This window comes from Gymnoscopelus microlampas (genome assembly GCF_963454915.1).
Source record: "Gymnoscopelus microlampas genome assembly, chromosome: 3".
Taxonomy (NCBI): domain Eukaryota; kingdom Metazoa; phylum Chordata; class Actinopteri; order Myctophiformes; family Myctophidae; genus Gymnoscopelus; species Gymnoscopelus microlampas.
The window spans coordinates 16,765,558-16,778,163 of NC_139940.1; the positions used below are offsets into that span (position 1 = coordinate 16,765,558).

At 42.7% G+C, this 12,606-nt stretch overlaps 2 protein-coding genes across 4 annotated transcripts in view; both read left to right on the plus strand.

The window, feature by feature from the left end:
- megf8 (multiple EGF-like-domains 8) overlaps window positions 1-6,507 on the plus strand; it is a 45,276-nt gene extending 38,769 nt beyond the window's left edge. For all 3 annotated transcript variants that reach the window (XM_084052543.1, XM_084052544.1, XM_084052545.1), the window contains exons 42-44: window positions 1,913-2,043; window positions 2,635-2,767; window positions 3,020-6,507. In XM_084052543.1, the coding sequence (XP_083908669.1) occupies window positions 1,913-2,043; window positions 2,635-2,767; window positions 3,020-4,522 (1,767 nt within the window). In that variant the 3' untranslated portion in view covers window positions 4,523-6,507. The remainder of the gene's footprint in view (window positions 1-1,912; window positions 2,044-2,634; window positions 2,768-3,019) is intronic.
- A 2,837-nt stretch (window positions 6,508-9,344) lies between these two features.
- Window positions 9,345-10,982, plus strand: LOC311041976 (interferon-inducible GTPase 5-like). The gene is made up of 2 exons (XM_084052476.1): window positions 9,345-9,439; window positions 9,720-10,982. Exon 2 carries the CDS (start codon window positions 9,727-9,729, stop codon window positions 10,672-10,674), a length of 948 nt encoding a protein of 315 aa, XP_083908602.1. The 5' UTR covers window positions 9,345-9,439; window positions 9,720-9,726; the 3' UTR covers window positions 10,675-10,982.
- Window positions 10,983-12,606: the final 1,624 nt, after the last annotated feature.

Genomic DNA, 12,606 nt, shown 5'->3' on the forward strand with positions numbered 1-12,606 from the left:
GGCTGTTATTGTTCTATTTCCACCATTCTAATGGATTCCAGGGGTGCGTAAACATCTTTGAATTAGCTCCATAGTTTCCTCTGAAGTGACGCAGTTAACTTATCCATATTGTCCCCGTTATCTTTCATCATCCACCTTTGTTCAATAATCCCGAACAGAGCTACACTTTAAGTTTACATCAATCATAGCCTCTCAAACCCAGATACATTGCTGCGCTGCGATGCGTATGTGCGTCTCCTACCTACCCAAAATAACAGACATACAAACTATCAACGCGCTGCGTCATGTCGTGTCGACAGCTTACAGATCTGTTATTTTGGGCATCATAAACAATGAGGCGCATGAGGCATGCGCGCGCCACGGAGTATAGCCTATTACTAAACCAAAAACATTACATTACGTGGTCAACAACATACTAGACATGTAACTAGCTTGGAGCTTTTAATGCAGTGGTTCTCAACCTGTGGGTCGAGACCACAATGGAGCTCTCAACGCCTGGCGAGCTTGTAGATCTACTATTTTCACAATATTTATCTGTGGAACCGAGTCAAACAAAATGGGGGGGGTCCCAGTTCAAATATGGTTATTTTTGGGGGGGGGGGGGGGGCGATGGCCTGAAAAGATTGAGAACCCCATGCAGTAAACATGAACGTATACGTTTACGTGGGGAATATAATAATAATATAATATATATAATATATAATATAATATTCACCCGCAGCATGGGTTTAACGAGACAGCAGCCAAAATGAAAATCACACTAGATGATCCGATCATCTTATAAAAAATGTAAGTGCTTAAGATTTTAGCCCAAACCCAACGGGACCCGACCCGGCCCGTCGGCACCGGCTGGGCCGGGTCGACGTTTTTTTTTATACTATTCTTACACAGCTGCTAAGCAGCTAATAATCACCATAGCGCAAAAGCAAAACCAACATGACATATAGATGGATCTTCAGACAAATTGGATTATTTCTTCAAATGACAAGAGCAGGCAGCAGGCAGTACGAGGTAACATTGGATGTGATTTCTCATGCAACTCTTTCCCATCAAACAAAGTAATCCAAACTTATCTTACTTAACCATATTTTGTACTGCTTATTTTGCTTGTTAAAAGCATGATTTTATTAAGACATGACAGCAATATGGAAAAAAACGAAAATATCTCAATTTAAAATATATTTCATAGAATAATCGAATATAATTTTTTTAATGGTTATAGGGGCAGTGTATATATTTATATAGCCTATTTGCTACATGCTGTTTTTTAAATAAAATATAGACTGTTGGAATAGGGTAGAATGACTCCTGTTCTTAACGAATTACCAAGATTTAATGAGAAAAAAGCCTTCTTTAGAAAAATGACTGACAGGCTGGTCTGGCCCTAATTTGTCAATTATTAGTCGAGCCAGGCTGAAATATTTAGGGGCTATGAAAGCTAGTTTGAAGTGCTCATGTGGCCTCATAGTCGCTTCTTTTTGTTTTCATAGACCTGTGGTTGCTTATTTCTAGCCAAGGCTGGCAGCACGGCTCATGGTCCAACGCACAAAGCCATTGCAGTGTCTGCGTGCACTTGGCGGGTGCTTTTAGAATCCACTATCCCCCCTCCCAAAGCCGTACCCATGTGTGTCTGCAGAATGGCAACGTGGGGGATATAGCAACAACACGCCCACGGGCACGCCCCCACGCGCAAATAACGGGGGGGCGTGCCCGTAGCGCAGGTGCTAGAATAACATTGGGGCAGCGCAGCTCCATTATCCGTATTTAACAGGTTTAGGGTAGGGTTTAGGCTGGCGGAGGTGCCACGGAATAGGGCCCCTGGTATCATTATGCACAGCACACAGAAAACCTCCACTTGTGAATATTGAATGTTGACTGCTTATGTTTGTACGTTTCTCCATATTTTTCTAAGATCCAAAACTGGGTGTCGGAGGGTCCCACAGAAGAAAGCGCTGTGTGTGTGAATTGCCAGAACAACAGTGTGGGAGACAAGTGTGAGAGCTGCCTCAGCGGCTACTTCCTGCTGCAGGGGAAATGTGACAAGTGAGTTGTTTTCTGCTTGGGAAGAATGAGACATTAGATAGCTTTGTTATGGTAAAACAAAAAGAGGTGAATGGCTGCTGCCGAAACTCCTGCTCCCACTTAGTACAAGCACTCAACAGTAGCTTAATTAAAAGGAAAAATATAGTTGACAATCATTCATCTGTATCCACATTAACAAGTGGTTTTGAGCTTAACCTTTTACTTCAGGACAATATTGGGTCACTAAAATAGTTTCAGTGAAGTATGAGCAAACTGAGGAAAATGTCTAGCTAGAATATCCACTGTATCCACTTTATAGATAGAAGCGCTCTTGAGATATTAGCAGGGGCTCTTGTTCAATGCAATTTTGATTATGCCAGCACATCGTGGTACACTAATGTCCCAAAAACCCTTAAAAAGAAGCTACACCCACACACACACACACACACACACGATTAGCCTCAGTTGGCACACACACACAACGGAAATTAGCTCTCAAGCTTTTTTAAATTATCATTTTGACAGATATGCACAAATTTAGTCATGTATTATGCATTTTGTTAATAAGAACATCAACCAAATATCAATGTTTTTTTGTACCCCTGCGTGCAGGTGTCAGTGTAACGGCCATGCAGACACATGTAATGAACATGACGGTACTGGCTGTCCCTGCCAGAACAACACAGAGACGTCTTCCTGCCTCAGTAGCCCTCAGAGTGACAGGAAAGACTGCTACAGACAACAGGTAGATCCTTCCTGTCTACCACTTAAAACAAACTGTCCTCAACAAATAAAAAACAATACAATTAAGTAAAGCTAAATATGTTATGTAAGGTGTGGGCCACCGTCACTTTGAGGGTATTCCTTATTAATATTTTACTGGTTCCTTGCATGAAAATAGTCTTTCACCCTTAAATTGGGAGCATTTTGTTTTGTTTTTATAACTATAATCATATAAATACTTTGCTCCATCTCGTTCTCAAATTCCCAAATCTAGTGTGCCAAGTGCAAAGACTCCTTCAACGGCACACCGGTTAACGGGCGCCAGTGCTACCGCCAGTTCAACGTGGACAACGAGTGCTGCTTCGACCCGACGTCCCAGACCAACTGCTTCCACGACCCGACCATCCGCAATCTACCCAAGGGACGCACCGTCTTCTTCTCCGCCCAGCCCAAGTTCACCAACGTGGACATCCGTGTCACCATCGATGTGACTTTCGGGGAAGTGGAGGTGTACGTGTCCAACTCTCACGACACCTTCATCGTGGAAGTCGACCGCCAGTCGGGCGTTCACAACATCAAGATCGAAGATGAGTCCGCGGCTCGGGGAGCGGCGGGCGGGGTGGACAAGGAAACGCCTCCCTCCCCCATGAAGGTGTACGCCAACGCCTCAACCTCCAACCTCGGGAGTCCCATGCTCGCCAGCAACTCCATGCTGCTGCAGGCCAAGCCTCCGGGGGTGGAGAGGAAGGTACGGGAGGAGCGAGCTGAGGGTCTCATCTCCTACATCACGGTGTGGAAACCCCAGACAGTGCTGATTGTCCGTGGTGTCAGGGACCGCGTGGTCATCACCTTTCCCCATGAGGTCCACTCACTGAAGTCCAGTCGCTTCTACATCGCCTTGAGAGGGGTGGGCACCGACGAGGCACAGGGAGAGTCCCAGGGTCTGCTGTTTCTGCGCCAGGACCAGGCCCACATCGACCTCTTTGTCTTCTTCTCTGTCTTTTTCTCCTGTTTCTTTCTCTTCCTCTCGGTCTGCGTCCTCCTCTGGAAGGTCAAGCAGTTCCTGGACTTCCGCCGGGAGCAGCGGCGTCACATCCAGGAGATGACCAAGATGGCTTCCCGGCCCTTCGCCAAGCTCACCGTCTACCTGGAGCCCGAGGAGCTGCAGCTCATCTACCTGCCCTCCACGGGTGGAGGGGTGGGGGGCAGCACTGTGTCACTGGCCCACGCCCGCACCGGCAAGCTGGGGGGCATGGTGGTGGGCCAGAGGGGCAGGGCGGGCCAGGTCTCCTACAAACACGACCCGGGCTCCGGACCCAACGCCGGCCACCACCTCCACCACCTCACCCTGGGCGGAGGCAACAGCGGGCAGCACCTCCCTCTGCACTACCTGAACACCCACCACTACGCCAGCACTGCCACCGGAGCCCCGGCCTCACACCACCACCACCCGTCCACACACAGCGGCTACCAGCATTTCTGCCGCTCCGACCCTTTCCTCTCTCAGCTCATGGGCTTCTCCTACTCCTCCTTCAAGGTGGGGCCCATCACTCTTGAGCCCACAGATGACGGCATGGCCGGGGTAGCTACCGTCCTCATCCAGCTACCTGGAGGCATTCTGGCACCAAACCGGGCCTGTCTGGGCTCTGCGCTGGTCACCTTACGACAGAATCTGCAGGAATACTGCGGTCACGGGAACGGAGGAGGGCATCCGGGGGGAGGCGCTGGGCGTAAGGGCCTGCTGGGCCACCAACACCTCACCACTATGGCCATGTAGGGGGACAAAGGAGGGACATAAAGAGAGTAACAAAAAGAATCAACGCAAGTGGTAGAGGAATGACAGAACAAGTTTGAAAGAAGCACTGGTGCACGTCACAGAAAAAAAGGCCAAAAGAATAAAGTAATTTAAGAGCCAGTTACAGTCAGCATCCTGAACATACCTGTACATACACTGTATAATTAATTGCTGAGTGTCTTTTATTGTATTATGTATTGCTATTGTTTCAACGCTTCACATGACCAAGCCAGCTAATCACTAGAATGCACTACAACTGCTATACGTATCAACATTGCGACCAGTCTGTGTTCACTAAGAGGTATAAGCGCACTCGACAGCCGGCCACACAGAAAGACTTTTGCTGGACTGTCAAGATTTTTATTTCTTTTGCAATGACCAATGGAGGTGGTGAGGAAAACACCTGCTTACTTTGGAACCAACATGTGCTTTATACCCCCCAGAAGTGACAATCAAAATTGCCATTGAGAACAAGATCGGTTCTGCCTCATGTGCAACATTTGATTGTGTAGAAGGAAAGAAAAGTCAAACTTGTTTGTCAGGTGGTTTTTATATCGTAGACATGAGTGATTCTAATTGTAACTTAATATATGGCAGGCTTCTAGGCTACGTGTCTAATGTTATGCTGGCTCAAAGGCCTGAGTATATTTTTGCATATTCCTCCACATGCCGTGTTACATGTTTGATGTTACATTTGTTTCTTCTGCCCATCTGCCTTCACTTCTTCTTGCCTTGTCTGTGAGTCAACGTGCTTACACTTAACACTTGTGTTTTGTATTGTGCAGTGCAGCTTAGAGAGGGACTTAACACTTATTTAGGCCTTTTTTTTTTTACAATTGAAGGATAAATTCTTTGGTATGCATAATTTATACTTGTACAGTGGTGAAACACGCCAAAAATAGCAGATCTCCAAACTCACAACGCGTTGTGATGTGACACGTTGTGTGCTTGTAGCTATTTGGTCATCTATTTTCAGCATACCACACCGTTGTAGGACAAAGTATAAATCATGCTTTACCAGTCTTCAGTTCCTACTACTATTATGAGTTGACGACATGACTGGCTAACTGCTTTCCCATGGAACCCATCATTGGAATGAAGGACTAATATGTAATTTAGGAGTATTTAATTACTTTTTCATGATATGAAATGTATGCTGAGCAAATGTTGCTGGTCTGTTTTCATTTTTCATTTAGGCAACTCTCCTGCTTGGATGATTGTATCAGCCAATCAGAGCTAGAGTTTGAAAAAAAAGAAAGAAAAGTATATATTTTTAATCGGTCATGACATAGCAAAAGTAAATGGGACAAAAAACAATATAGACATTTATATTGTGACAAGAATGATAATGGAAAGGGACAGTTGATGTGGAAGAGTCACATTCTCCTGGTGAGAGATGTATGAAAGACAAATGACATTTCACAAGACTTATCAGTATTTCTTTTTTTATTTTTATCATTTCCAAGGCGACTGTTACTTTATCTGTTGCGTTTTATGTAGATAGTGTTTTCCTTTTCTTTTTGCACTGCATGGAGGTAATGGACTCCATTAATCCATGTGAAACACTAGGAGAGGGCTCCCCTCAGTGGATGGATGGCATACAATGTCACACAGAAGCTCAGAAAGGTGCTACTGGATTCCTTATCATGACAAATGTTCTCTTGAACCGATTTCTCAGCCACAGCTACAGCTTTGTTGTCAAGCATTAAGAAAGCTCAAAAATCGATACTGTAACTCCCACACTATTTATACCAGTTCTCCACCATTAAGCATTAATACTGTTTTGTCCTGTATGTTTGTCTTTTGTTTTGTTTTTAACGCTATTATTTTTGTACATATTTTCTGTTTGCCATTTGTTTTTGTTTTCAAAGAAGGGAACAGTGCTGTACAGACAAGTGGTTGTGTATGCCTGAAGATTCTCTGTCCTGGTGATGAGTCGGCGACAATAAAGTCTGTGAAAGATTGTATTTCTTGTTTTCAAATAATTGTTCAACTGAAACCGAATGTAAAACATTCTACTGAGGGTCACTGAGCCTAGTATAACAAATATTTTTGATTGATTGAATACTTTATTAGACAGAAATGTAAACGGCACGAGGTACAGTCAGACATTTGGGCTAAAAGGATAAAACAAAAAAAGTCCTGTTGTGGTCCTATGTATTCAAATTATACAACATATCTACTGTACCATATTGAAATAACGTACCCACAGTAGCTTCTTCTTTTTCAGTACTTAACCACTTACCCCAGCTGTATTCCGGGGTATTCTGATATTTAATGTAGAGTGAAAACAGAAAAGACTAGTATAGAGCCCTGAGGGACTCAACAACAAACTAGGTTGGTCTCCCAGGGGTCATGTGCTGCACATTTTTAAACAATAGTATGTCTGCATTTACTACTGAGCCACTTAACCACCAAAAAAAGAAAATCCTAATTATTTTGGATAATTGAGTCTCATCAGTACAGATGGGGCTTCCATCGTAAAAGGGCCTCTTAGCTTCAAAGGTGAGTGTGTGCGTATTATACATCATTATAGAGCTATTATTGAGATTGCTGGCTTTTCAAAGGACAGTGTTACTTGAGGACAGAAGTTCTAGTTCTACCAGCTAAGGTGATGAGGTATTCTCTGTTGTGATAATTACATGTCAAATGCTTCTCACGGAAACATGAAGGATAAAATGCCAATGGAACACTGTAACAAGGAAACTTGAGAGACAAAATAGATATGTACATGATGAGTGATTAATGAAGGCCATGCCAGGATTGTAATGCGGAATGCAGTGTCACAATAGTTTAATGCAAAGGCACCTAACTTTGATGAGAGGTGAGCTAACTTTTAGGTTGGAGGAGGTCCTAGGCTGTGGATGGAGGGTTACCATGGATTATGATTGTGGAGTGTTATTATAGTTATTGTCATTATTGGACACTTTGAAACACTGTCTCTCAACTAACGACAACCAGCTTTACTTGTCCAGTTCTGCCCTCCTTTGCCTTGGTAGCAAATAGCTCCTTCTGAACAGATGACATGCCTTCTGTTTTTGTTATTTTTCTGCACCATTTTTTTCACTGTGGTCCTTTGCATGCTGTTAATCTTTCATTATTTAATTGTCTGACCACACCACATACACTCCATGAATCTGTTGTCTTAAAAAGGTTTTTCTCCAACAAAGGATTGAAAGCACATTTCGCTATTTCCGCAGAATTGAGGCAGCTATTAGCAATCATTTCTTATAGCTGTCTTGATGTCTGACTTCACCTGATACAATTGTGTGTACTGGTACCATGTGCAAAACTACAAATCTACAAATCTACTGCAGCATATTAATGAGCATGTTACTTTACAAGTCACCAAAGTTATTCAAACACACATGTTTTTACATTATAATGAAGAAATATATAGGCTATATTTTGAACGGATATTTTGAATTTTCCGCCAGGGTCAGGTAGGTTATTGTGGGCCAGCAATGTTTGGAATTAGACAATCAGGATGGAATATGAAAAATCGGACAGATACGTCTTGATCACATGACTATAGAGATAATGTGTGCTGATTTTCCTAATGTTTGGACAAAATCAGGGGCCAGTTTCGAATTGCAGCCTCCTGAAGGTATTTTTGTGGGGCAGTTTTGAAAGGGAGTAGGGTTTTACACTCCTTCACTACTTTTGGTAGGGCATTCCACATTTTTGTTGCATAGCATGAGAACGAGTTAATTCCCTTGTTTGTGCCAAATCTGGGTTGGACATGATCAGTGGAGCTGCCTCTGGTGTTGTGATTGTGGACTTCATTTACGTTTTTGAAATACTTTGACAGGTACATGGGTATCCCAATGTTGTGGTGTATCTTGTCGACCAGGCCCATTGCAAGTTGCCATACTCTGTCCTCAACCCTGAGCCATCTGACCCAAGCAATATGAGCAGGGGTTAGATGAGTTGTATGTTTAAGGCCAAGAAGTAGCCTAACTAGTTTGTTTTGGGATGTCTGGAGCCTTATTTTTAAGGCCTTAGTGGTGTTGTGGTACCATGGCATGAGGGGCATGCATAGTCAAAATGACCTTGGACGAGGGCCCCTGTAAGAATCCTCAATGTATTCTTACTGACAAGAGAGGAAATCCTATACAAAAAAACGTGTTCTTTGGTTGACCTTTTTGATGACACTTGCTGCCATTTTATCACCGGAGAGGTTTGCCTCTAAGATGAAACCCAGGTAGGTAATTTCCTCTTTTCTTGTGATAACATCATCACCCACTTTGATTGTGAAGCTTTCAGTCTTGCTAAGGTTAACACTAGACCCAAAGAAAATGGATTCAGTTTTACCCAGGTGTAATGATAGGTTGTTGTCAGTGAGCCAGATGCGGATCGTATCGAGTTCAGAGCTGAGAGTTTTTTCAACCTGCAGCCTGTCCCTGTCCGAGACCAGCAGAGCCGAGTCATCCGCGAACAGGAACAGGTTGCAGTCGCAACAAACTGTAAAGTCAGGCAGGATAATTGTGTGTCTTTTGCTTTGGCTGATGAGTAGGATCCACTTTCACATAGTTCTGTGCTTAGAGGGCTTCAGCCATGATGAGTGATGACCCTGATGGGACCAAATGTATGTGTAGCATCGATGAAGAATGTTAACAGGCAGGATCTACAGGTGCAAATAGCAAGGGTGAAGTTTGGCAGTTTATTATTATGTTGCTGTTGTTGTGCATCTATGATAACAACAGTATGTGCTGTTATGCACAATGCTGTTGATTCCAGACACTGTGGAGAGAGCAAGACTAACCTCTTCCACATCATTGTAGTCCTTGAGGTGTAAAGAATAGGCCTAAAGATTGTGTATCAATTTGAGAGAAGAAAATCCAGGCATTGTTGATATTTGCTGATTCAACTTTATTTCACGCTGACATAAGATATATGGTAAGTGGACAAACCCTTTTCACTCTACACCCTAATTATGAGTTTGAATAGGATTGAATAGGATTTATTTATATTTTTTTACATTCAGTCATTTCTTTGAATAATTCATTAAATAAGTGTTGTGGATGAGCAACAGAAATCACAAATCATTTCATGTCGAATGTGTAGTTTTTGCCTGCAAGCATGTATGATTCCTACTGTACATATTGTACACAGTGGATTGAAACCTTATGTAGCACAAGCACTAGAAACCTTTCTTGGTTTTGTTACATTACATCAGATTCACCATGTCAGAAGAGGCTGTTTATGAAAATCCTGACATCCTCAATGAATTGGAGGACTACGTGAAAATTTACCAAAATCAACCACCATCCAAATCAAAGCAGAAACATGGCGAGTTGGAGAAAGTGACTCTGAACATTGCCATTACTGGAGAGAGCGGCGTGGGAAAGTCCACCTTTGTCAACGCCATACGAGGTCTTAGAGACGGAGATTACGGAGCAGCAGAGACTGGAGTGACTGAGACCACTATCAAAGCCATTCGACACAATCACCCCACCATGCCTAACGTCTACATCTGGGACTTGCCGGGAATTGGTACACCCAACTTCAAAGCTAAGAACTATCTCAAAGAGGTCCAGTTTGACACCTATGATTTCTTTATCATCATTGGCACTATCAGGTTCAAGGAGAATGACATCATGCTAGGAAAAGAGATCATGAAGAAGAAGAAAAAGTTTTATTTTGTTCGAACAAAGATTGACAACGACATCCGTGCCGAAACTCGAAAGAAGAACTTCAGTGAGGAGCAGGATCTCGTCAAGATCAGGCAGAGTTGTGAAGAAAACCTGAGGGCTCTTGGGAACCCCAAAGTCTTCCTCATTTCCACCTTTGACCTGGGGAAGTATGATTTCCAAAACCTGATTGACTCTTTGGAGACAAACCTGTCAGAGCACAAGCAGTCAGCTCTGATTTGCTCTCTCCCTGTCTGCTCCTTGACCATGATAGAAAAGAAAAGGAAGGACTTAAACAAAACTGCTGTAGCCGCTGCCGCTGCTGCCTGTACCATGACTGCAATTCCCATTCCAGGCTTGTCTGTAGGATGTGAGATTGGGATCATGCAAGGCTTTCTACAAAAGGCCCTCATTTCCTTTGGGCTGGACGAGAGATCTCTCAGAAGACTCTCAGAGAGGGTCAACAAGCCAGAAGAGAAGTGGAGCTCAGGTCAGTGCTGAAGTCCCGTTTTGCTGAGGGGGTCGATGAGAAAGTGGTGGCCAAAATGATGCATACAAACGCCATGGTGGCAGCAAAGACTGTTGAGTCTGTTCTGACCACTATTCCTGTCGTTGGTAATATTGGGGCGATGGGGATTGCATTTGCCACAACGCTGCATCTACTCCGCGAGGGGATCAAGGAGATGACAGAAGATTCCAAAGCTGTGCTTCTACAATGGGTAATTTCAGACCAGATATCGGACTGATCAAAGATGCCTTCAAAATGTACTCTGGATTCCAATAAAATGGGGACATCTTTCCAGTATTCTGTGTTATGGAAACTGGTGAACTGGGAATTACTTACTGTAGAAATATTTCTCACATTTACCTATTTTCACCGTTTTCTTATTTTTAGATTTTTGATCATTTAAAAGTAAATCATCAATTAACAGTAACACACAAACATTGACATGTAGGCTGCATTCATTATACAAAGCCACCCTGGATAACCGCTATGGCAAAATGTTAAAATGTTAAATTAGATTTGAAATACATTGCCTAACTATTTAATTAGACATAATATTGAAACACAAATTTGGCAGTTGGTTGATGTATATATGTTTTTCAACTGATAGCTAAACAATAAGAACTAATGGCAAGCACTGGTCTGCAGGGAGCAGTGTTGTTCTACTTTTCACCATGAGGGCTGAAAAGAGAGAGAGAGAGAGAGAGAGAGAGAGAGAGAGAGAGAGAGAGAGAGAGAGAGAGAGAGAGAATAGGCATTTGGTCAAGATTCTTATGGTGAGCGACTTACAAAGAGTAGAATACATTTTGTTTTGCGTTACAACATGGTCAGCAATAGCAGACTATAAAATGTATAAATAAATAATCATATGTGTTAAATAATATGTAAATAAACAAATTAACTGCTACAATGTAACTAGGATACAGTGGTGTAAAGTAGCTAAGTATATTTACTCAAGTACTGTACTTAAGTACAATTTAAGTACTTTAACTTTATTGAGTATTTCAATAAAGTTATTCAAATGTTTTGATACTTTAAACTTCTACTCCACTAATCTCAGAGGCAAAATATAGTCCAATAACAATATGCTGTATATGATTCTGAAAAGGGCATTCTACATAATGAATAATTTTCCTTTTGCTACTTTAAGTATATTTTGATACTAATATTTTTTGTACTTTGACGTACTAAGATTTCATTTTGTATTTTTATATTGTGGTATTGCTACTTTGACTTAAGTAAGGTTTTATATTGTTTATATTGTGGTATTGCTACTGTAAAATAAAATCTGAGTACTTCTTCCACCACTTCTAGGATAGGGTGTCACCAAACCTAGCATCTGCCTAAACAACATAACTGCAGCGCCCGGCCTTTTAGTGGTTGTGGAGAGACCCTTCCCAGCATTCCTCAGGGTGCGCCTATATTCGTTATTGTTATATTAATTGCTATGGGATTTTTTGTGGGAGTTTATGTGTTATAATGCTTATCGGTTATGTCATTCATGATTATGTGTGTTTGTTTGTGTGTTTAGTTTTTTTTGGCACCATGACCGGTAGAGGTGAATACATTATAGGGAGCACCCCCTCCCTCCCTATGCTCTGTGGAGTTGTTGGTTTGGTGGTGTTTGGAATTACAAATAAAAGAGTGTTCCAAAAGAAAGTTGTTGTCATGACTGGTACTTGTGTTCTGAAATCCACTGGTCATTCCATTAGTGTTAGAAGTGTGATAAGGAATGGAAGGGATTCGGGAAACCCTCCAGCTTCTCCAGGAGAAGGCTGGAAAGGCGCAAAGGGGCTGGTGGTGCTCACTGCTGGGTAGAGGTGCCAGATTGCACCGCAGACGATGCTCTCGAAGACGAGACCAACACAGCACTGAACGAAAGCCGCCAAGAGGACACTTGCCACTGGCTAATGGTACCAGAATATACC